This window comes from Uloborus diversus, chromosome 8 (assembly GCF_026930045.1).
Source record: "Uloborus diversus isolate 005 chromosome 8, Udiv.v.3.1, whole genome shotgun sequence".
NCBI classification, from domain to species: Eukaryota; Metazoa; Arthropoda; class Arachnida; order Araneae; family Uloboridae; genus Uloborus; species Uloborus diversus.
The window spans coordinates 61,954,764-61,981,842 of record NC_072738.1 but is presented as its reverse complement, the minus strand read 5'-3'; the positions used below and the strand labels follow the sequence as shown (position 1 = coordinate 61,981,842).

The 27,079-nt window shown below is 35.0% G+C and overlaps 1 protein-coding gene across 1 annotated transcript; it reads right to left on the bottom strand.

The window, feature by feature from the left end:
- Window positions 1-142: 142 nt before the first annotated feature.
- LOC129227239 (cytochrome b-c1 complex subunit 2, mitochondrial-like) lies at window positions 143-25,884 on the bottom strand (the record flags this gene model as incomplete). The annotated part of the gene is given in 8 exon segments (XM_054861748.1): window positions 143-551; window positions 7,588-7,741; window positions 11,864-12,024; window positions 13,700-13,838; window positions 17,852-17,915; window positions 19,267-19,423; window positions 24,013-24,235; window positions 25,763-25,884. Coding segments are annotated over 8 exon segments (1,107 nt in total), but the record flags the coding sequence as incomplete, so codon positions are not given.
- Between the last annotated feature and the right edge of the window lie 1,195 nt (window positions 25,885-27,079).

Sequence of the window (27,079 nt, the reverse complement as noted above, 5' to 3'; positions counted from 1 at the left end):
TTCGTAATTTCTATTTTTTTTGTGTGTGCAAAGTATATTTTATATGGGTTAAAATATTTAATTTTAATTTTTCAAGAACTTAACACTTATGGAAGATGAGTAGTAATGTAAGCACACTTTTAATAATTATAAGCATCTTCATTTTACTAGTTTATTTGAAACTTAAATGGCAAGTATACATTATTGTACAAAATTTAAATACAATGTCTGGCATTCAAAGAAATTATTCACAGAATTTTGAGAAACTATCTTAATCAAAAGATACATGATATAATCAGTTAAGCATTATTAGGATGGCGCAAAATTTTTTATCTTTATGTAATAGTAAAAATAATATTTCTTTTAAATAATGTAAAGTTTGTAATGACAGACAACAATATAAAAGAAATAAATTTTGATGTTTCTAAATGTATTTTAATTGATTTCAGTTGGCGTATTTAAAAGTTCAACCTACAAATGTACACTTATAACAATTCATCTAAATGGGGTGTTGAATGTAATCGACCAACTGCAGCCATTGCTGGTTTGGTTTTTGTGACTTTTGATGCAATCTAGGAAGAAAAAAAAAAGAATAATGTTGAAGTGGCTACTTCAATTCAAGCACAACAAGCACTTACACAAAAGAAAAACAAGATTTCAGAAATCAAGTCATAAAATGCATTTCAAACATAACATTTCCACAGGGTTATTCATAATTTTTTCTAGGGACACAACCACTAGTAGAAAACCACTTAGACAAATACAGAAAAAAAAAAAAAAACTTTGAAAGAGTACAGAGAAACAATTCAAGTTTTATTTACAGACCTAAAAGGTGTTTTATGTATGAACCCTTGGTCACATGGTATACATCACTGCAATAGTCTAGGACCTGCCACACTATTGTAACGGATTCGGTGCGACTTCCACTTTCTTGAAATGAAGACACAGTTCTTGATAAAAACTCAGGAAATTTATTTACACTATGTACAGGAGAAACCGTTAACAACTGCTAAATTATTCATCAGCAATTACCACACAACACCGTAAACTCAACGTTTACACACGTATTTACTTCCAAATACGAAAACAACACAGCGAAATGCCTCGCTATAAACAGAGCTAATACACACACTCAGTTCGAAATCTGAATCGAAACTCACTGTTTATCCATCGCTAACGGCTTAAATACACCGAAAAGAATTTTCTCAAATATTCCACACGCTTCTCGAAATGCGTTGACCGTTATCAAATTTTATCAATGAACAAAAAGGGAATAGGGGTCGTATATTTTAGCCATATGAAAAAGGGGTTGTATATTCATTACGGGAAACTATTTACAGGTTACGTTACTACAATAATTACTATTTACAGGATTTGTAACATTGCCCCCTTCCTAAGGACTGCACGTCCCGGGCAGTACAATCCCCAGAAAGGGTGTCAAACTTCTATCACATGTTCACAAATATACACATTAATTAATAACTAACAGATACAGAAAATACAATAATAACAAGAAATATTACTAAACATTAAAAGCAAAAATTATCTACAACTTTTATGTTATCAACCATGGTTGTTTACGTAATACTCATGAACTATGGCCATAGTATGGGGCTAACCGATCATAATGTACAACCCTAGATTTTGCATTAGGTGATTTCTGGATCCTCACTACGACGTCATTTAGTCGGTTAAGGACTTTGTAGGGTTCATCCCAATGCGACTGCAATTTGGGTGAAAGACCTTTCCGTCGGATGGGATTCCATAACCAAACCTTGTCGCCTTCGTTGAATTCATGTCCAGTAGACCTTGTGTCGTATCGGGTCTTCATCTTCTCCGCCGCGATGTTGATTCGCTCTCGTGCGAAGTTATGAACGTCTTCCAATCGGGCCTGGAGATCCTGGATGTACTCCTCAGGCGATGAAGGCGCACCCGGAGGATGACCGAAGACGAGATCACAAGGTAGCCGAAGCTCTCGTCCGAAGAGCATCTGAGATGGGGCATATCCGGTAGTCTCGTGGACAGCACTGCGGTAGGCCAGCAGGAACAAAGGTAGCTTCTTGTCCCAATCCTGTTGATTTCTGGATACCATAAGTGAGAGATTATTCAGGATTGTGCGGTTAAATCTCTCCACCATGCCGTCCGATTGTGGGTGTAGTGGTGTTGTCCTAGTTTTCTCAATTCCGAGAATTTGACATAGGCCCTTAAACACAGCAGAGATGAAATTCCTCCCTTGATCGGAATGAATCTGCAAAGGTGTTCCGTATCTCGAGATCCAATGTTGGACTAGAGTCTCTGCTACGGTGGTAGCCTCTTGATCTGGAATGGGATATGCTTCCGGCCATTTGGTGAAGTAGTCGATGGAAACAAGAATGTATTTGTTCCCATCAGCAGTTCTTGGTAGAGAACCCAGGATGTCGATCCCAATTCGTTCGAAAGGAGCTCCAACGTTGTACAGATGTAGCTTCCCTCTGCTTCTCTTCTTCGGTCCTTTACGAGCAGCACAGGCGTCACAAGAATGGCACCACTTCTCCACGTCATCCTTCGCCTTGCTCCAGAAGAAGCGCTCCCGAACTTTATTGAGAGTTTTCAAGACACCAAAATGTCCTCCAGTCGCACTACTATGTATTTCTTTCAGAACATCTGAAATCCTGGATCGAGGAAGTAGTAACTGCCACCTAGATGTCTTGCCGTCGTCAGATTCCCATTTCCGGTGTAGCACGCCGTTCCGTAAATGGAGTGAGTTCCATAAAGCCCAGTATCTTTTTGTTGCAGGACTGAAGATGGAAACGTCCTACCAGCTAGGGCGTCGACTGTCACTTTCCATGAACTCTAAAATTGGTTTTATGTCGGGGTCTTCAAGTTGATCTTTTCGAACTTGGTCATCACTCCATGGATCAGGTTCTGATGATGTTGGAGTCACTGTCACCTGATAGGCGGTAGGGCTAGTCGTTCCATACTGTTTCTCGATTCGGGAACAATAGTGGCAGTTCTCAGGACAGGGTCTCCTTGATAAAGCGTCAGCATTACCGTGAGATAAACCTTTTCGATGCTTGATCTCCATGTCATATTCCTGGAGTCGCTGTATCCATCTGGCTATCTGGCCTTCTGGATTCTTGAAGTTCAAAAGCCAAGTTAATGAGGCATGATCTGTCCGAAGCAGAAATTTTCGGCCGTAGAGGTAATGATGGAAGTGTTCTACAGCTTTCACTATGGCCAGTAACTCCTTTCTGGTGACGCAGTAATTTCGCTCCGACTTTGATAAGCATTTGCTCCAGTAAGCGATGACATGTTCATTTCCGTCAATTTCTTGGGATAAAACAGCTCCAATTCCCTCGTTGCTCGAATCAGTGTCCAGGATGAAGGATTTTTCAGGCTGAGGATAGGCGAGGATAGGCGTTGATGTTAAAGCCTCTTTCAGTCGTAGAAATGCATCTTCGCATTCTTTGGACCATTCAAACTTTTGCTTGCTCTCCGTCAGCTTATGCAAAGGTCGTGCAATGTTGGAAAAACCCTTCACAAACTTCCTGTAGTACGTGCAGAGCCCCAGGAAACTTCGCAACTGATGGATGTTTTCGGGACGACTCCAACTCCTGACCGCAGATACCTTCTCTGGATCGGTTTGCACACCCTCAGAAGAGATGATGTGACCAAGGTAGTTCACTTCCCGGCGGAACAAATTACATTTGGACGGGCTTAACTTCAGATTGGCTTCCTTAAGCTTTTGCAGCACCTTCCTAAGATTTGCCAGATGTTCTTCGAAGCTGCGTCCCACGATGATGATATCGTCTAAGTAGACCAGACAGGATTCGTAAGAAAGTCCTCTTAACACTGTCTCCATAAGACGCTCGAACGTAGCTGGTGCATTGCAGAGGCCGAAGGGCATCACTTTAAACTGCCATAAGCCTTGTCCAGTTGTAAAAGCTGTCTTTTCTCGGTCATCAGGGTGTATCTCAACCTGCCAGTAGCCGCTCTTCAAGTCCAGGGTCGAAAACCACTTGTGTCCGGAAAGAGTGTCCAAGGTGTCGTCTATCCGTGGAAGAGGGTAGCTGTCTTTCTTGGTGATTTCATTCAGCCGTCGGTAATCGACACAAAATCTGGTGGAGCCATCTTTCTTTCGGACCAAGACGATGGGAGAGGCCCAAGGACTGGATGACGGTTCGATTACATCATTCTCCTTCATCTCTTTCAGGAGGGTCTCAACCTCTTCCTTCTTGGCGAACGGTAGTCGTCTTGGATGCTGTTTAATAGGGGGGTGTTCTCCAGTGTAGATCCTATGCTGCGTTAAATTCGTCCGGCCCACATCCTCCGATGTAGATGAAAACAGATGCTTGAAGTCGTCCACCAATTGTTCCGCAGCAGTTCTTTGATCCTTCGATAAGGGTGCACTCCCAATTAACTTCGATGTCAAGGACTCAGAAGACACAGTCTCGGGGGAATTGATTCTTCTAATGATGCAGTTTACGGGAGTACAAGTTGCTAACACTTCGCCTTTCCGGATATTCCTTGGCCTTTCACTCACGTTGGCGACTCTCACAGGAATTACATCCTTGGAAAGGTCCACAAGCGTAGATGCCACCAGCACTCCTTTTGGGTTATTGCTTAAGTTGGGGTATTCAATGAGTCCAAATCTAAAACTATTGCTTTCTTCAATGGAGCCGGGTATTAATGATTCTGACCTTGAGGGAATTGATAAATCTGTTTGGGCAATTATTTGATGAGCGGATTTTACATCACTTTCTGCGGGAAAGAATGCTATGTCTTCTCTCGTCGAGTGCAGCTCGTTAGTCTTGAAATCGAGGTTGAAGTCATACTTCTTTAAAAAGTCCAATCCGAGAATGAAGGGGTCTATGATAGCAGCAACGAATGCGGTATGATAGTAAATGGCATTTCCAAACACAATTTCTAAGTTCACTTTACCTTCAATCTCGATCTTGTCACCTGTCACAGTTTGGAGGGTAACGCAGGGCGGCGTCCACAGAATGTTGAGTCCAAATTGACGAGCCACATCTGTTCTAATGATCGTAACATTGGCTCCAGTGTCAATAATCAGTTCGCAGGGAAACCCGTTTACATATGCGTAAACAAACAGTCCATTACTGCCGCCACTCGTCGATGAAATCTGGAAAACTTTAAGATGGGGCTCATTCCAATTTGGCGACCTCCGCCCCGCGAGATTGCCATGGCTTAGTTTTCCTGGACCTGCGAGGGAGAGGTGCTCTTCCCTCTGGTTTCTTGGCGAGCTTCACAGTTTCTTCGCAAGTGACCCTCGCCGCCACATTTCCAACACTTAAGTGATTGTCCATTTTGGTCCTTGGGAGCCGAAGTCCTTTTGAGGATTCCTGCAATTTCTTTTATTTGCTTTTCCAGTTCAGCAAAGCGTGACGAAACCGGATCAGGCTCATCAGTTTTGACGCCGCGGATCGAATGGCGATCCTTGCGGGTTGCTTGCTGGGCGGCCTCCAACTTCATCGCATACACAACAGCAGAATTCAGGTCTTTGACATCCGCCATCCATAGAGCTTTCTGGATTTCCGGATCTCGAACCCCGTCGATGTAGTAGTTGAGTGCCAGGTTGTCCCGAACATCCGCAGGACAGTCGCAAAAAGCAAGATGAGACAGTCTTTCGATGTCCGCCGCGAGCTCTTGCAGGGTTTCTCCGGTTCTCTGGAAACGGGACTTCAACTGGAGTCGGCTGAAATCTTTCTGGCACTTCTCACCGAAGCGAAGCTCCAACGCAGATGTGAGGGCGGCGAAATCCAGGCGCTGGCCGTCCGGAAGGTTCTGAAGAATGTCCGCTGCGTCACCTCTCAGGGATGCTGCAAGATGGCAGGCCTTGGTAGCAGAGTCCCATCCGTTCGCTTCCGCCACTATCATGAACTGAGTTTTGTAAACCTGCCACGAAGTTTTCCCATCAAATGTGGCAAGTTTAATGGACGGTCGAGCAACCGATGTGGGAGCGCCAAACTGTACAGAGCTGCTTTCCGCGGTCGCCAATCTCCTTTCCAGGTCTTTAAAGATGTCTTCTTTAAGTTGATGAAATTTTCTATCTTCTTCTTCCAGTTTATTTTCTACAGCATTGCATCGGCCTTCCACGGAACTTAATTTTTCTTCAAATTTCTCTTCGATAGCATCAACTCGATGCTCTATCTCATTAAATTTATTTTCCATCACAGTCTTTACCGAAGTAAGATCGTTTTTAATTTCCTCTTGGTTAGAAACTAGGTCATTTTTCAGCACCGTTAAATCACTTTTCAATTGGTTTTGATTAGCCGCCATATCATTTTTTAATTGTTCTTGATTAGCTGCCATATCATTTTTTAATTGTTCTTGATTAGCTGCCATATCATTTTTTAATTGTTCTTGATTAGCTGCCATATCATTTTTTAATTGTTCTTGATTAGCTGTAAAACTTGCAGTCAAGTCACTTTTTAATTGTTCTTGATTGGCTGTAAAACTTGCAGTCAAGTCACTTTTTAATTGTTCTTGATTAGCCGCCATATCACTCTTCACAGAGGTGATTGCGTCAAGAAGTTGTTTTAATTGTTCATCCATTGCGCGAGTAATCATCATAAAAATAAAGTCCTAATTCAAAAAAGTCTTTATGAAAAAATGTCCAAAGTCACACTTACTCCAAGAAAGTCCAGAAGAAGCCCCACGTTGGGCGCCAATTGTAACGGATTCGGTGCGACTTCCACTTTCTTGAAATGAAGACACAGTTCTTGATAAAAACTCAGGAAATTTATTTACACTATGTACAGGAGAAACCGTTAACAACTGCTAAATTATTCATCAGCAATTATCACACAACACCGTAAACTCAACGTTTACACATGTATTTACTTCCAAATACGAAAACAACACAGCGAAATGCCTCGCTATAAACAGAGCTAATACACACACTCAGTTCGAAATCTGAATCGAAACTCACTGTTTATCCATCGCTAACGGCTTAAATACACCGAAAAGAATTTTCTCAAATATTCCACACGCTTCTCGAAATGCGTTGACCGTTATCAAATTTTATCAATGAACAAAAAGGGAATAGGGGTCGTATATTTTAGCCATATGAAAAAGGGGTTGTATATTCATTACGGGAAACTATTTACAGGTTACGTTACTACAATAATTACTATTTACAGGATTTGTAACACTATACTCAACAAGGTACTTATCAATGTTATTAGCAGCATATGTATCCATTCATACAGCAAAATAGGACAGAAAGCTACTTTTTTTTGGCTATGATTTGTTTATATGTACCTTGAAGTTTTATAACAACACATTACAATTTTTTAACTCTGGTTCTGAGACTCTCTCCTCGTCCCCATTCAAAAATTAGAATTAAAGTGCTAATAAAGAAAGAAAGATGCTCAGATCTTAATTGTTCATTTAAAATTTTCTGTTAGTAGGACATGTAATTTTTCCATACAGTACTTTTTTTTCATTTGAAAACCTTCCAAAATCAGATACAGAATGGTAAAATTTTCCCCAGTTTTTTAAAAACAATTAGATGGCAATTAAAAACCTTCACTGCCATGTGCCACATGCTACGATTTTCAATGATATTAATTTTTATAACTAAAAATATGTACAGGGTTTACTTACTGCTGTAATATCAGAAACTTTCAAATCATCAATGATTTTTTCATAATCTTTCAAGTTTAAGAGTTTTTTAAATACTGAAGTTTCAGCAGCCATCGCAGATACCATGCCTTTTGAGGAGTCTCTTTCTTGGTGTAATTTCGCCTTAAGTTTGTGCCTAGATGAAAATTTACATATTTTGAGTCTAACATGCAATTTAAAGAATCAATTGTCTTTGTACCAAACAATTAAAAAGAACCCTGCAGTACTTTTACACAACTGATGTAAATGTTCCTGGAAGCTGAATCCCTCCAAAAATAAGTCAAACCAAAGCCATTGAATTTTTAAATGCTTTCTAAAAATATGAGTGAGTCTTGCCTGGCTGCATTGTGTAGGAACAAGAGCTTGACTGATTTTTACGAAATTCGAAGTTATTTCATAGTAAGGTTGTGTACCTCAATGCATATTTCTAAAATTCATATCTATTCCTTTGCAAACTTTTCACATAAATTCACCAATATAGAAGTGAAAAATTTCTTATGCATTTTAAATTTTTATGCCACTTGGAATTCTGGATTTTCTGCTTAAGATATTTTTTGGTTGAATAAAAACTTTTTAGTACGAGTTTAAGGCTTACTAGTGTTGTAAACAATTTATAATTACTTTCTTTCATTCATTGGCTAATGCAGCGAGAGCTTAAATAATGCAAAAGAGTGCCCAAGGCCTGACATTAATTTGGGTCCGCATAAGTTGGTTAACTTGTTGAAGCAAGTAAAATTCTCAACTTACATTGCACTGAAATTTGAGAATTTACATATATCCTTTTTGAAATCCAAGGTCTAGGAAACAATATCCCTTCAAAACTACTACTCTACCCCTAATTTAGGCAAGAGTCCTTTCAAATAAATATTTAATAACAAAAAAGTTATTTATAGTTTACTAGCTGCGTCGTCCGGCTTTGCACGGTCCATCTCGTAAATAAAAGTTATGTCAAGTGACGCATGTTCAACAATCAGGCTTGAACTAAAAAGGAAATTAGTGAACTTTTGCGGCAAATCGCCGAAAAATAACTTTTCAACAACCTACCTGTTAGAATAAGACTTTTCATTGCATTTTTTTTTGCGAGCTGTTTGAGACTAAAACTATAAATTTTCAATCCTGATATCAAATTCCTCGAGAGGAAAAACGGCGTCGAAAATCCCATGCAGCTTTGACTTTAATGACTTTTACACTTAAGGACAGTTATATGAGCAGAAGAGCAGATACCTCCCTCCTTCCCTCCGACAAAGTAAATTTTGGCTGTGCAAGTAATATATGGTAGTTAGTGGGCCTCTATGGTGTCTTCTACAAAACTGGTTGGCCGGGGAACCGCTGATCTAAGGGAAGTGCAAGTGAAACACCATAGCGGGGTACTTTTCTCCACATCACCCCACCATTTAGCGATGCCCCTTAGGTTAGCATAACGGAGTATTGATATTGCAATCAGTATTAACTTTAAACCAGGGCTGCAGAGTTGAAAAGAAAATGACCGACTCTGGGAATTTAGAGCCTTCGACTCCAACTCCTTTTCCTCCAAAAGCAACCCGATTCCGCAAGCACTGGCAGAGTTACAGAGTTGAGTCGCGTTTACACAGACAGCTTCGGCCCCGCAAATAACCTGCTTTTCGGTTATTTACCGGGGAAATGTGGATTTTTTTTCCTCATGCTTCTTTCTGGAGTAAATGCGGAGTTTTTACCCAGAATGCATTACGCAAAATAAGTTCGTCTACATGCTGCTTATAGCCGCTAAGGATACTGGGTAAAAACCACTCTCTGGTACAATCATTGAACAAACCTCTTTTTACATGTAAACAGGGAATTTTTCAACCAGTTTTTTTCGAAGCCGGAGCGGGGATTTACGAGGCATAAAATTGTGCTGTGCACGTGGCTTTTGTGAGTAACTGACTGACTTTGAATCTGCAGCCCTGCTAGAAGTATTTTGACCTCGTTTCGATGGGTCACAAATCAATCCTACTGAGAAAACTAAATAGTCGGCAGAGTGATAATCTTATGTAAAATGTTTTGCTAAAAAAAGAATCGAAATTGGAAAGATATCTAATTTTTTTTCTTTGGTTGTCTATAACGCAAATACCTCTGGCTCCTCTAAAGCTGATGATCCGAATGAGAAAGGTGGTAATGAAGATGGAGCAGCTCCACCCTCTGGCTGGAGAAATTTTGATGACAAAAAAATCCGGAATGCTTTTATTAGAAAGGTACCTGTATGTCCTTAACGCGGCATTTCTTAGCTTAAAGTAAAATTGCACTTTTCCATATGAGGCAGCAAAGGGATGTACGTGGCAAAATTAAAAAATTTGTAGATAACCAGTACAGATAGTAAGTGAACCTCTCCTCGGTCTTGGGGCAAGAGACTATTAGTAGCCCTGGTAGGTGCTGCTGTACAGCATGATTTAGGATAAAAAATCAATGAAAATCTACCTAGGACCTTATCTTTAAACGTGTTTTACTCAGAACTTGAAAATGTCCCTCCACTTACATCCCTTTGCTTCTCACTGCCTCATGTAACGTAAATTTTATACACTTTAAAAAGGAATTATCTTTAATTCTGCAATAGGTACTTGATTTTTGTATCATTGAAAACGTATTCCTCCATTTTGTCGTTCTGTATGAAATCTTCAGTAAGCTCAAAAATATTTAAAAAAAATAGTGAAGCTCTGATAAAGTTGAGCATCACCTTTATAATGCTTACTTTTTTTTTGGGGGGGGGGGTGATAGATAAGGGTAATTGGCACTGAGTTGAACTGGCTTACTTTTGTAATAGTTGTGCAAAAGTATTTCAAGCCAATAGCCTGTGCAAAATAGATAAATAATAAACTCCCGATCATCCGCAGGGCAAATGATCCGTGAGCCAATTAACAATCAGGAACATGTATTTTTGCAGTAAAAAGCCAATGGCTTACCAAAGGCAGTTTTTTTTTTTGTCGAAAAATTGCACATTTAAACTCAGTTTGTTTTCGTTTTATTTATTTACTAGCAAAAATACCCGGCGTTGCCTGGGTCAGTAATAATTATGAGAAACAATCGCTACTTTCCTTCGTTTTCTGCTATAACTGAAAGAATTCAAAACATACCGCTTTGACATGATTAAAAATTGAGCTTGTTCTTACACATAAAAGTAAAATGGCAATAAGTATGAAGAACAGAATAGTATTCAGTTAGAAACCAAAAAACAACATTTGAGCATGCATAAATTTTGAGGAATTTCTAAAATATGAAATTAAACTTCACATGTTGAAAAAGATTTATCAGTTATTGTTATTATTTTTTAAATTGAACATTGTAGTCTAAGCTGGAGCTGGACAGTAAACATTTTCATCCAAAATTTTTCCAAAATACGAAGTAAAATTTGGTGATTGTTTGAAATTGCGCGGAAAGACAAATTAATGGAAGTTTTTGTGCTGCTTATGGATTTGCTTAATTTAGTTGGCGGATTATTTACATTTTGACAAAAGTTTTAAAGATTTTTTTAATGGCGATATTTTGGTTACATGGTGAAAACCGAGAAACAGTATTAAGTAGTCTTTAGCTTCAAAAACAGCGACAGTTGAAAAAATCTGCCTTAGCTATTGAAATCTGTCCGCAAAAAGATTTGGCGAGATTCCTGCTGCTCGCTTTGATAATGAGTTAGTGTCCAATCAACAAAAATAAATAAACCCATTAATTGCATCAAAGTTACATTAAAATGGAAAAGAATCAGCCAAATCTCTTTATTATTTGCCTATCTTGTGCGAAAATGTTATTTAAGATTTAACTTGAGAAAAGCCTTGAACAGTCAGACGAAAAGCAAAAATATTCATTGATACAACAATTTACTGTAGCTATCGACGGGGAGTTGATATGATACACTAAATACTGTATTGAGTTGAGGAAAGCCTTCGAACATGGAACTAAAAAGCTTATAACTCGTTTTTTATTCTACTTAGAAATTTCGAACAGGTGCCATCTTCAGAAGAAAAATCAGAGCTTTCGATGGACGGGATGGATGGAATGTGCAAGCATTTTTTCACCTCCATATTAGAGAATTTGTATGAAAATCGTGTTTTATTACCCCCTATGGGGGTTTTGCCCCCCATAACGGGACAAAAACTACCCTATGTGTTATTCTGGTGCATAAGCTACATTATTGTAAAGTGTTTTCAAAATCCATTCAGTAGTTTTTGTGTGAAAGAGTAACAAACATCTATCCATACAGACAGATTTTCGCATTTATAATAGTAGTAAAATTAAATGTACAGTTACATACTTGGCATTTTCAACCACACTGTCAGTAATCTTCTTATCTGTTCCGATTTTCCTCATTTGAGAGGCAATGGATTTCACTAATGCAGACATGTCATTTGGATGACCAACGACATAAAAACCAAACATCCCAGTATCAGCATAATTGATATTCAAACTTGAAACCTGTAAATACACAAATAAAAAAATATATGTAAATAAAAGATATGTAAGAGTGGAACTTCATAACATATCTGATATGGGGGAACCAATTTACACTGAAATACCACATTTAATTTGGCATTTGGATAAACATGTAGAATATGAAGGATTATTGTTCTGCATTTCTTACTTTTTAAATAAAAAATACTGTAAATATTTCTTCACACAAATACAGTAGAAACATTGAGAAGAGATAAAATGGAGGGAGTGAAGACTTTCATTCGTGAAACAAGGAAAACCCCAAGTCACGTGATTGATTTTAAAGCAAAGCACTGAAAGAAACCTGGTTTCTTTCGCGTGTTTCATGCAAAACGTTGCAACCATTCGTCGTTGTTGAGTCACGTGACTTGGGGGGGGGGGGGGGGGAGCTTTGCCTAAGCTTTTGCTAAGCCAATGATTGAACTTGCTCCCTCCATTTACTAATTCCTGCTCTAAGACGACATTGATCAGTTACAGTGATCAGGACCAGACTTCCTTCGGTGAATCAAAAACTCTGTATAAAAGAGGTACCCAAAAATGGCTGTCGTGAGACAGCAGAAACTAGAACTCTACCTTTAAGCACATTTTCAAAGTGACTATTACATATGGTGTTTTAAACTATATTACTGTAAATATAAACAACTTTATAGAAAAAACTAGTGGTACCCGCACAGCCTTGCACATAGTAGAAAATTAAAAGGTCCTCTGGTTCGCCTGTATATTTACAAATAATGTATGGTGAATTTCTCGCCAATTTGCTAGCTCATGTTATGGTTCCTCGTTATGATAACTTGGTAATTTACTGGTCAATCTTATGATAATTTTGCTCCATAAACTGTTCTTAAAATTGGAATAGAAAAAGAACAAAACCAAATTTTCGAAAAATCGCTTGGAGATGTACACCCCTATGCTACAAACTAACTTTGTATCAAATTTCATGAAAATCTGCCGAACAGTCTAGGCCCCCACCACAGACATCCAGACACAGATCCAGATATTCAGATAGGGAGACTTTCAGCTTTATTATTAGTAATAAAGATGTCACACAAGTCAAAAAACATAATGTAAATTTAATGAGACTTAGTATGGCAAACTTGAAAATCTTTAATGTATTATTAATAATTAGCCAACTGTATTTTTTTTTTTGTTCTTTAACTTTAACCATAGTTCAAAAGTAAGTACTTAAAACAATGAAAAACTTTAAATCAAACCCTTTCAAATTTAATGTCATTTTAAAAGTGGAATTATTTAGAGTTCTGAAAATGTACTGGCGGGTTCAGGGAAGGGGGAGGGGGGAAGTGTAAGAAATGCTAGGACACTTTGGTGTCTGCAGTAGAAATGGCTGCCTCTGATGATCTTGAGATGATGTTGTTTACTTAACCTCACTAGTCAGAATGACGCTTAAGTAAGGGTATAATGCTAACTATTCAAAAAATATTTTTATTTTTCAGGATTAATTTTTAAAAATTTTGTAAAGATGTTACAGATATCTTTTTTAAAGGTATTATCTGATATTACCCACTTTTATTTTTCTGAACTTAATAAGCTCAAAATGTGTATTTTTCTTAAGAGAATGACCCAAATGTAAGCAAATCAGTACTACTTCATACAAATAAAAACATAAACAATACAAATATTAGTGAGGAAAAGAAATTCTTACAGCAAAAGGATTTTGAGTGCATTTTGCTGCAGCTTCACCAAGTATGGAATACTTTCCACTACTAAGTTTGTTGTGTGAACCAGTTCCCAAAATGCATTGTAAAACACCTAAACTTAATGCATCTTTTACATTGGAAAGCCTAATAAAGAGAATGAATTAATAACAACAAATAAAAATAAGTATGCCATATTTTATAGGTGAGAAAGAAAGAATTCATTAAAAAAATTAAAATTCATAAAGAAATTATTCAATTCAGAAGTATTAATTCTAACACGCATACATGTGTACAACATACATTTCTTTTGAGTAATAAAAAGACATTAATTTTTTAATAGAAAAAAAAAAAAAAAAAAGAAGAAAAAGATGTAATTGGTAAATTTAGTCAAACCTTGTTACCACAACAGCCAGATTTCATCATGACACTGCGGATATTGTGTCACTTCTTCAAAGTACTGAATTTATCGCATATAATCTTAATGTTAAGTGCCTAAAAATTTCATGAGTGTTTTACTGTGAAACTTGGTTAGGGTAGACCGACCAGTGAATGAACAGTTAAGCACTATTTCATTTTTCAAAAATCCTAGTAATTTTAAATTCTATACTATATAGATTGTGATAGCTAAGACATTTTAATTGATCTATGTAAATATCTCTAAAAAATCGCGGAAACTTAAATGGTTCCGCTTCCGACTTTTTTAGGTGTTTAAAGAAAAAATGGCACGAAGACCCAGTGAATGAACACCTCGAACCAGTAAATGAACACAAATTGGTCCAATGAATGAACATGATAAATTTTGATTCAAAAAGAAACTAAGTTTCTTTGAGATCTATCTATCTATCTATATAACTACTATATCTATTTATCTATCTATTTATATAACTATCTATATCTATCTATATATCTATCTACTTATCTATCTATATATCTATCTATCTATTTATATATTGTATCTATCTATCTCTATGTGTATTTACCTATTTATCAATGTACTTATCTATTTTTCTATCTATCTATCTATCTATATACTTATCTATCTATTTATTTACCTATCTATCTATTTATCTATCTATCTACTTATCTTATCTATCTATTTATCTATCTACTTATCTATTTTTCTATATATCTATCTACTTATCTATTTATCTATCTATCTATATATCTACTTATCTATCTATCTACCTGTCTATATATCTACCTACTATCTATCTCTATATCAGTCTCTCTACCTAGCTATCTATCTCTATATTAGTCTCTCTATCTACCTATCTATATATTAACCACTACCTATCTATTTATCTATCAATAAATCTATTGATCTATCTATCTACCTACCTATTCTATCTCTATATTTATCTACCTATATATCTACCTCTTATTTTATATATATATATCTCTATATTTTCCTCTATCTATTTATCTATCTATATACAAACATACAGGGGCGTAGCTAAGGGGGGGGGGGGTTTGGGGACAAACCCCCCCCCCGAAAAGTTAGTCTCAAAAAAAAAAGAGAAAAAGAAGAGAGAAGAGAAAGAAAAAAAAAAGAATAGGAAAAAATTCCAAGCGATTATACATATATATATATATATCAGGGTTTAAGCTGCGTTCAAAAGTTCTTTAGCATAAAAGCTAAAATTGAGGGGAAAATGTTAGCAAAATGCTAAAATGTTACATTCTCATATATTTATATATGCCTCAGTGTGTTTCATCTCCAGTTGAAAATAAAATTCATATTTCATCTGTGACATCTTTGAAGAAATAAATACAACAGCAATTTTTTTTAACATAAAATAAAAAAAGAAAAGAGGATTGGTGTTTAGAACGTTGCAGTCTCCTCCTCCTAATAAAGCAGTTTTTGGGGAACATAATGCTAGATAAGACTAATAGTTATTGAACTTAATTGTAGTTTAAGCATCTTAACTAAGATTTAAAAAAGATTAAGTTGATTATCGCCATACATGCTTCCTTTCCAGGATCATAGATTTCTTCTTCTTCTTTTTTTTTATTTATTAATTTATTTTTTATTTGAGCAAAAAAGCAAAAATGGATTGCTTTATTTTCGCAATTCAGATAGTGTTTTCGCATTATGCGAAAAATGCGACCGTAGCGGAAACCCTGAGATATATATATATATATATATATATATATATATATATATATATATATATATATATATAAAAGAAGTACCCCCCCCCCCCCCGAAAGTCGGGTCTAGCTACGCCACTGCAAACATACATACATCTCTACTTATCTATTCTCTCTCTTTGTATACATATTTCTATTTCTCTATCTATCTGCCTATCTATCAAGAGAGATAAAGATATAGAAAGATAGATGTAGGTAGGTGATTATACAGATAGAGATAGATAAAAGATAAAACTCAGTAAAAAGTACATTGTTTACAAAGACAAAAATAAAGAAATTATAAAATATATAATGAAATCTTTACTAATAATAAAGCTGAAAGTCTCTGTCTGTCAGGATCTCTGTCTGTTTGTCAGGATCTCAGTGACGCGCATAGCGCCTAGACCGTTCGGCCGATTTTCATGAAATTTGGCACAAAGTTAGTTTGTAGCATGGGGGTGTGCACCTCGAAGCGATTTTTCGAAAATTCGATGTGGTTCTTTTTCTATTCCAATTTTAAGAACAAATATATCATAAGATGAACGAGTAAATTAAGAAATTATCATAACGTGGAACCGTAACATGGGCATAAGCCAATTGGCGAGATACGAAATTATCATAATGTGGAACCGTAACATGAGTACAAGCCAATTGGCGAGAAAATTTACCATACATTATTTGTAAATATACAGACGAACCAAAAGACCTTTTAATTTTTCTATTACCGGCAAAGCCGTGCGGGTACCACTAGTACATAAATAAGCATATAAAAGTACAAAAATGAAAATCTCAAAGAAACTTCAATTTTCTTTTTAAATCAAAAGAAATTTTGCCATTGCTCATTCACTGGGTTTTCGCAATTTTTCGTACCCAGTGACTGAACACCCCTCTACCTGAAAATCTACGCATTCTGCATTGACTGAAACAATTTAAATCCATAGCCTAAGTATGTGTACTTAATTTTTCTTTCATAAAGTTAAAAAATAAAATTTATCAATAAAAATAATATTTATCAAAATAATTGCTAGCATGAAACCAGCCTTATTATTTTGAAAGAGAAAAAGAACGATTCACGGCAGTAAAACTTTCAAATTTTTTTTCAGGAAAAAAATACGTATCCAAAGTAACCAATCAGGTGTCAGATAGCTTAGAATATCAATAAAGAACACTTTTGTAGTGAATTTATTTAGAAAAAAAATTTTGGAAGCTTATTTTTTTTTTAAAAATGACGCGCTGTTCACTCACTGGTCGGTCTACCCTACCATGACACTTTGGGCTGCTTAGACCATAGTCAATGGCTTATGCAGGATCGAATTTTTCTATACAATTGAAATATTTGCAGTAAAATAATGTTTGGAGGGGTTATTATTAAATTATGAGCAATCCAAAGTTGAGGGTTATAAGTAATGTTCAGGCACAAATAGAGAGGAGGTCTGCATCACTTGTCAAGCAATTTCTCAAAGTTGAAGTCACCAGAACTCAGCATTAGACTACTTTTGGTCATGTTAGGATGTCTTTTATGGGACCGTCCATTGAAATATATATGTTTATATATTTAGATTTTTAATTGTAAAAAAAAATGCAAATGCCATGTAAATCAGTTTTAAACTACCCTTTCTAGATGCTTTTTTCTTCATATTTTTTCCACCAACTACAGCAGTGGTCACAACTCATCCCCTGGATCCATTTTTGGATGGGCAACCATCCAATTCCCTGGATCCATCTGCAGTCTTTTTTCAGAAGGCTCATTGCTTTAGCAAAGCAGCAGCTTGTGTATATTCAATCATTTTTAAATTTCCTGATATTTATTTAACCATAATTTCATTTCTCAGTTAAAGGTTTTAAAAACTAATGGAAATTTTCACACATACATTCTAAAATTAAATAAATAAAATAAATAAATAAATAAAAAATACAATAAATAAATACAATGAAATTAAACCAGCAATTTAGCATTTAACTTCATAGCACTTGAAAGATTGAACAGAAAACAAAAATAGAATTTTGATCAGAAAATTTCTAATTACCCTGCTCCTTCTGCAACTATTGCAGCTTGTACAAATGGAATATCAGCTTCAACTCGAATTTCACCTGAAGTAAAAATAATTAATTGTAACATGCATAAAAAGAATAAATAAAATAAAAATTTCAACTCTACCACAAAATCAGTGTGAATTCCTGGTCCCTTTTTCTTTTCTACTGATGTGCATTAATGTGCAGTTCTTGTGTAATTATTACACTCCGGAATTCATTTTTTATTTAAAATTTTTATTACTCGATGCCTAGGTTATTCATATTATTTATACTACAATATGTACAGCTTTTTGAAATTGCAAATTATAACTAAGCTTAGAGCCTGGCTAAGACCACCGGTCTCTCTCGACTTCCAGCGTAGAAATGTCTCTTATTTGCCGCCGGATAGCCGGTTCCTTGGCAATTCCGGCCTGACCAAATCAGTTCCATGTGTTGGACACCTGTCCCATCTGGCATTCATTAGCGCACGTGCTGCCTTGATCAACCACGGGGGTGACAATCAGTAAAACAATTTAGTCATATATCTTTATTTTTTTACCTTTTACGCTCTTTACAATATCAATTTAAAAAAAAAAAAGATTTTTTCTTGAAATCGTGATTACAGTACGCTAGCTACTTCAAGACAATGGGTAAAGGCATTGGAGCAAAGTCTTCAATGGCGGCTTCCTCTTTACTTGTAGGGTTGTTTATTTTACACAGCATGGAACGACTGGCAGAAAAATTCAAACTATGTAAAATAAACAACTTTACAGACACAGAAGCTTAGGAAGTTCATCCTGTGGTTAATAACTTAAGATTCAATATTTTGACCTTAAGGAAAAAAAATGCACAAACATGTGTCAGTGTATAATCGCACCTCACTAATTTTACTTTTTTTTAAACAAATAATTGGCGGAAAATGCAAAGGAAAAAAGGGTATTTAATTTTGCAAAGCAAAAAAAAAATTTTTTTTTTCTTCATTTGATTAATTTTCCTGAATTTTTATATTTTTTCGAAATTTCCTGATATTTCCCTGATCAATAAAGTTCTCTGACTTTTCCCTGATCTCCCTGATCTGTCGCCACCCTGTTGGTAGACTTTCATTGAACTTATTTTCTATATCATGCTGTATAGCAGAACCTACCAGAGATATTAGTACTCCCTAGTACCAACGCAGAAGAGAGGTTCTAATATGGTCGAGATAGCCATTTGCACAGGCTATCTCGAAAATTTAAATTTTGGCACTTACATCCCTTTGCTTCTCACTGTCTCATATATCAAAGCCTAAACTGCACACATATTTAATGTAACAATCCCAATGCAAGTAATTTTTTAAATTGAGTTCTCTAAAAGATTTTATTTCCAAGATGTAGATAAATTCGACTATTTTGAATAACAAAAAAGCATAAATATGTTTTGTATCTCTTACCTCCAGCAAACTTTGAAACCTGTTGACCAGTAGTAGAACCAGCACTGTGTAAATTAAATAACTGGTCAATTTTGCTTTGAAGATGATCATGATTAATGCCGACGCCCACCACAGAGGTTCGAGATGCAAGGTAATTTGACTTAACAAAGTCATGCAACTAAAAATACAATATTTTAACACTGAATGAGTGAAAAAGTGAAAAGCATTATACAGGGTATCCGAGAAGTCTTTGACACATTTCAAAAATTCGGAAAAAAAAATAAAAAAAATAAACGAAATAGAAAGTAAAATTAAATTACATTTATTACCTCATATAGTAAAGTTGTTTTAAAATGCTATTGCAATGCAAAATTGGGAGGGGGAATTTTTTAATTGAGAATTCCCAAACAGGTGGATCCGATGAAATGGTCCCATCCAGTGGCTCCCGCTTTCTTTCTTTTGGGGATTCCTCAAAGTCACCGTGTATTCCCCCAAAGTGCACAACATTTCAGATCTTAAACATCACATTACAGCTGCAATCTCACAAGTTATAGAATCAATGCTACAACGAACTTGGTCAGAAATTGATTATAGGACAGATATTCTTTGTGAGACGAAAGGGGCCCACATCGAGGTGTATTGATAAAACTTTACTACCTGAGGTAATAAATGTAATTTAATTTTACTTTCTATCTCGTTTATTTTTTTTAACCGAATTTTTGAAATGTGTCAAAGACTTCTCGGGCACCCTGTATAATCTATAGCAAAACATATGGAACACAGAAATATTCCCCAAAATAATAATAACTTATGAAATTAATCAACAACGGTACAGGACCTCCATTCCCAGCACTTAGCTTTGCTGAGATCCATTTCCTCAAATTTGATCTAATTTCAAGCAGCAGAGACAAAGTATGTACTATCCACGTTTGCAAGAAAAGCCTTAAAAAATTTAAGTTTTGGGTACAAGCTTCGTAATCAATGGTTTTGTATTCCTTCAACAATTAAACATTTCTCAGTTAAGTTTAGCAATTCATATTTGAAAAATTCATTCTTATTTTTAAAAATCTAATATAGTAAAACCTGTAAACTTGATTACCATTGTATGTTCACCAAAATATATTATACCAAAAGAACACATATAAAGCATAATATTTTGCAAGTTTGGAAATGAATTTCTCGCATATGAAGCAAATCTTGCAAACAGATTTACTGTAACAGCTCAAGCTAGGTTACAACAAAAGTGTATAGGGGATATAGGGGAAGGGAATTATTTGAACTTGTCCGGTCATTCGTTTACGTGCATAAGTAGTGTTGATTTAAAAATCAGGTTTCAAGTAGTCAGTTTTCGGTGACATTTAAAGGTTTGATGTCATTGAAAGCATGGTTTCGCAACGGTCGCATTTTTCGCTAAACGCGAAAACAACATCTTTATTGAGGAAAAAAATGCAAAGCATTTATGCTTTTTTGCTCAAATAAAAAAAAAATTAAAAAAAAAAAAAAGTGTGATCTAAGAGAGGAAGTAAGCTTGGCGATAGTTAACTTAATCTTTTTCAAATTTTGGCAAATATGTTTAAATTACTGGTAAGTTCAATGACACTCAGTCTTATCCGGCATGTTCCCCCAATAACTGCATTATTAGGAGGAGGGGACTGCAACATTCTAAAAACTAAAGGTGTGTTTTCTTAATGCTAAACATAAAGATTTTTTAATTTACGTTTGAAAAAAACAATAGCTGTGCACTTATTTCTTTAAAGCTGTCATAGATGAAATTAATTTTATTTTCAACGTGAGATAAAACACTGTGAGGCATTTAGAAAGATATGAGAATGTGTACCATTTTAGCATTTTGCTAAAACTTTTTCCTTAATTTTAGCGTTTATGCTGAAGAATATTTGAACGTAGCTTAAACTCTGATTGAAAAGGAAAGGCAAGGAAAAAATAGGAATATATAAAAACAGATTTTGCACTTCTTAAGTCAAAATGGGTGCATTTATCTACATACAATCAGCACAAAAAAAAAAAAAAAAAAAATTGAAAGTGTGAAAGACTGCAAATAAGGGGGAGTTTACTCTACATGAAGCAATAAATGACATTATATGAAGCATAAGGCTGCAAAAGTAGATATCTCAAAGGAAAAAAAAAACCTTCACATAACTGTCACTACAAAAATATATAAGCTACAATAACTTTTCCTATTTTGTTTAAATCATTTAAAGGACCATTTTAAAATAGTCTGACCGTCTCAGGTTGTTGCCCTACTTAAGTATTGCCGTGAAAAAACTCAAAAAGGGCATTTGCACAAAAATTGAAATTAAAGATACTTACTTTTGCAGCTGCACACTACGTATACAAGGTGATTAGAATTCAAGTTACAATTTCAAAATGCTCTAATTTAAGCACTATATGCAAGAATGACTTGATATTTTTTAGACCGAGGGGACATGATTCAGTTGTTTAAATTTATTAAAATGAAAGATGTTACGGGGCTAAAGTTTAGCACTGAAAACAGGACAAGGAGTCGTTGTTTTAAGGTATTTAAATCTCAGACTAACATAGATATTAGGAAAAACTATCATTTTAGCAGGGTAGTGGAACCTTGGAACAGCTTACCGGAAGAGGTGGTAATGAGCAAGGGAGTAGACAGTTTTAAGAGGGCCATTTGATCTTCACTGGGGATTGTAAATTGACTAGGAGCAGCCTAGCTGGGCCCAGAGCCTGTTGCTGGTCGTCACTTTTGTATTTCACCAGAACAGCCATCAGGTCATCGGATATTGTTTGGCAAAGGGGGGAAAATAATTTCAAAATGGGCATTTATAGGTGTAGGGTTAGTAAATTATAATCACCGTGTATATATTCACTTGCAAGACTTATTTCTGCAACTGTTAGTCTCAGATGCATACTTTCAACAGCAAAACTAGTCAAAATAAGATGCTAAGTTAAGATATTAAAAATTTGAAGTAAAAAAAGAAAATAGGTAAAGAAATAAAAAGTCTAACATTTTATACAGCCATTATATAACCTAGGTCTCTAGACATATGAGGCAGTGAGAAGCAAAGGGATGCAAGTGGACTATTTTAAGTTTCGAATAAAACCCTTTTAAAGATCAAATCCTAGGAAGGCTTACATTGAACTTTTTTTCTAAATCATGCTATACAGCAGCACCTACCAGGGCTACTAGTACAATCTCTTGCTCCAAGACAGAGGAGAGGTTCACCTACCATTTGTACTGGTTATCTCCAAATTTTTAATTTTGCCACTTGCATCCCCTTGCTTCTCACTACCTCATATGTGCTACAGTGAAAAATCAAAATCGGACAATGTCTACTTTCACCAGCAAATGTGTAAAAGTATGACTAAATATTTGATCTGTCACTGATATATCTCTCATTGTTGACACTCACTGGAGAATGACATTTACATGATTTCGATTTCGATCTTTCATAGTAACACACACACACACACACACGCCAAGAATAATCAGTGTTTAAGAAATTGCAGGTCCCAGATCATTCAGGTGATTACAAAGAATTCCTTAGCAAGAACAAGAATCTTTCAAAAGCCATCAAAGTTAAATCAATTAATAATCCTGATCGCTTGAAAAAAAAAAAGCAAATCACTCACAATGCTTTTACACTAATAAATACCAAGATTCCAAATAAGCTAAGCTAAACTGGCAAGCTTCTTTTCAGGTATACATTTGAAAATATCATAGCTTGATTACAGACCTACCAACTTTATGAAATGAAAAAACAGGAGATTGGGTCAAAGTTTCAAAGGAGAAAACGGGAGATTTTAAATGACATTATTTGAGGAAAAAATAGTTTTATAAAGTATTTTTAGACCAAAATGCACTATTTTAATATATAAATTTAATAAATTTTCAGAGCTCTAAAATATTCCTTGTAAAATAGCATGCAAACAACATAAGCTTTATCAAACAGTACTTTTTAAAAAATATATATATATATTAGTGTCATTAGCCCTAAGACACTTATGTAACCTTAACTGCAATTTTAATTATGTCAATAAGTCAGAAAAAAATGTAATAGAAAATGCAAAATAAAGTATATATTCTGAAAAAAAAAAAAAAAAAAAAAATCACCAAAGAGTTTTCTATTGCAGTAGTTTTAAGCTTTCATTTCAAATGCTTTTTTTTTAAGGGAGGGGTGGGGTGAGGAGCATGAAAGCAAGGGATGCAAAAATAACTCTGAATTTTAGCTCAATAGGCATTGCACAGTATTCAGGAAATTTCAGAAAAAGAACAAACCAGAAACTGATGCTAAAAGATTGCTGTCCAAACTTCTTGCAATACGCTGAAATGGCCTAAACTGTTTTCCCACGTGCATATGATATACTGGACAAAACAGTGGTGCCGTCGGCTCTTGAAGAAGTTGAGAAGCTATGGCAGTGCATTTTTAAGTTTTAGAAGAACAATTTTCCTTTTACAAGCGAAAGTCTGGATAAAATAAAAAAATGTGAAAAAGAATGGGAGAAATTAATACTTAAATGTAAAACCAGGAGAAATGGATAAAATACAGTGAAAAACAGGAGAGTTGGTAGGTCTGCAATTAATTATTCATCGAGCGAAATGCAGTAAGAATAATTAATGGAAATCCAACCATTTTCTTTATTTTTTCTTAACCATTTCAGATTTTTGAAATTACTAGCATAATTTGTGGTTTTCTGAAACATAACAGCAATTCTTTTTTCAACGGCATCTGAAATTTTTTTACAAAATTATGCATAAAATTACTTTTTAATTACCATTGTTGAGTTATGCTTTCCAACCATAAACCTTGGGCTGTAAAGTGAATTGTCAAGACCTCCCCTGAATGCAACTTTATGGAGATTTTCCATAAGCACAGCCTCGGGACTATTTTCATACATAGCTAAATCCACATTCATTCGTGGGACAGAATCATTTACTTCCCATTCTTTAAAAGCTGGTTGAGTTACTATGTCAGCAAGAACTCCAAGGCCCGAGTCACTGTAATAACACAAACACACAATAATATCAGATGACAATATTATTTCTTTTAAAACGCTGTTAAGTGCATTATTTGTGTCAGTGTTGCTGAGCAAACGGCCCGGGAAGTTGACTAGTATGGCCTGTTGTTTTGCTCAATGTTAAAAATTGAAAACAGTTAGTAACAATGTCACAAATTTGGAGCGAAATATTCAGAAAGTGGTTTTTAGTAATCAGATGCTAACTTCACATTAGTTGAATAAGCAACAAATAATTATTGTACAACAATCAACAAATAAATCTTGGTTTGTAGCTTTCTTTCCTTTTCCATGCTTTTATGTGTTATTTAAGAAATAAGTGTTATGAGTCTGAGAGAATTATTTTAATATCAGGTGTGGCACTCTGGTAAAAAAAAGGTTGATGATTTAGGCAAATGAATGATACAAGGGATCAATGATTAATAATGCTTTGCATAATGATGGTACACAAAGGCAGCAGTCATGTTTTTGATGCTGCTCCGGATATGCTCTGTGTGTCGCAATTCTATTATATGCTTAGAAAGCTTTTGAGCTTCAGATTTTAACTTACAATTTTTATTTAAAAAAAAAAACATTAAAAAATATACTTACGTTAAAGAGTTATACAAGAGCGTTTTGTTTTTAAGTCCTTTTTATTTGATGAAACATTCTACTAAGTATATTTTGAGCTTTAAATTATACGAGCATACTTTAAATTTTCTTTTAACAGAATTGATGGTTTAAGCAATATTACTTCTTCAAATTCCATTTTTTTTATTTTGAAAAATTATGCATACAATATAGCAACAAGTCTCCTATGCCAAACTTTTTACCAGCACACTACCTTTCAGCATTACGGCTTAAGATAGCTTTAACATTTTCACTGAAAAAAGAAAAGTCCTGGATATTAAAAAACTAGAGGAGCAGGGGAAAATTAAAGTGCTCAAAAGTATGATTAACTTACAGCAGGGATATAAAGAAAATATCAATGCTAATACTGTATACATGTACATGTTTCACTAAATAACTGCATGAGCAGGGTTGCCAACTGCTCTGCAAAAATTACATAACTATGCAGCTCTGCAAAACAGTTTGCTCTGCAATTCTAGGCTGAGCGTTTTCAAGCATGACATGGTGTTTAAAGCTGTTTTTTATTTTTATGCCAATGCTTAAAATAATTATCAAAGCTCAAAAACAATTTTAGAAAAATGGTTTTAGTTTTTTTTTATTGAATTATATGGAAAATACCGAGCTGCTCCACAAAATTTCAAAATGCTCTTCAAAAACACCACAGATGCTCCTCAAATTGTTTCTCCAAGGTTGGCAACCCTGCATATGCTGCAGGTAGAAAAAAGTATTTGAGAAAGGATGTTATAACTTTTTAAAATGATTTGTCCTTCAGATTATAAATTACATGTGAAAGGTCTATTTTAAGACTGGAAGAACATCTCAATTAATCTTCACTACCTTGCATTGTTTTTCAAAACTTAATGTTGCATGAAAATAAAATATACACTAAAAATCCACTCACACTTCATCTCGATTACACTGCAAAGTGTAGAGCATATGTTCTCTCGTAGATTCAATAGAAAGCTTTGAGCCATTAAGTTCCAGGTTTCTCGTTAAGGCAAATGCAGTATGGTTATTTGAAGACTGAAAAGCAAATAGTTTAAACAACTTATAGTATAAACAAAAATAAGAAACACTTAAATAAAAAATGTCAAAAAATTTTAAGACAATTATTAATTTTAAGCCAGATTTCAAAGTAACGGCTTGCACAACCGACTATGAAACTGCACTTTGGCATTACTTGATATTATTTATTTTTAGATCAAGCAATCTTTAGTTCATTTTCTTGTAAAAGTAATATGTATTAATAATAAATAGGAGCATGGGAAAATGCCTATTATCTTAAAAAAAAAAAAAAATGCTAAACACAAAAATAAATTTTAAAATAAATTTAATTGGTTCAATTACTGTTTCAAAATACCCGCCCCTCCCCCCAAAAAAGCAGGATTACGATGCAGGGGGGGGGGGGGAGAGGCTCACTCATTGGTCCATGCTCTCCTAATAAGCATACATATGATTGGTGAAACGAAAAAAAAGCTGCACATATTTTACTGAACAGTGAAACTTTTTAGAAGCGATTACTCATTGTTCTGAGCATAATGTCATCAAAGGGAGAATTTGCTGAACATGCTCATTAGACACTCTGCACTAGAAAATTTTCAGATAAGAGATAAATATGGTCGCTAAGAAAGGGTTTTCTAGCCTCTCCCCAGAGGAATTTTAACATTGAGTCAATTGGGGAAAAAATCAGTGGCTAGGAAGATTGGTCTTGAATGCAGGTGATTGTATTATAGAGGTGATCGTTCATAGGATGTTCACTTCAATGTAGATGTTTTACTGATCAAAAAGCCAATGAGTCTTCCTTGAAGTGTGCAGCACAAATTAGTTTAACATAAGGACACCATAAGAATTAAAATTTTAGCTACTAAGTTTAGCATACTTTTTTATTTTGTTTATTTTTCTTAATGACTTACGGAGAAAAAAAGTAAAAAACATTAGTTTTTTGAAAGCTTGGAAAGGAAAAACAATCTTTTAAATAAACTTGAACAGTAATGCATGAAGGTTCTCCTCTTTTACCAAAAGTACAAAAACCTACATCTCTTTCTTCATATTAAAAAAACATTTTCCATTAAAACAAAGAGCTAATCTGAAAAACAATGCACATCATTGTTCATATGATTTAAAAAGTAAAAATGCTGATGATTGAAAGTTATCAGTTAAAAACAGCTTAAAATAACCTAATTAACAAACTTTTTTTTTTTATAGGCAACTTTTTCAG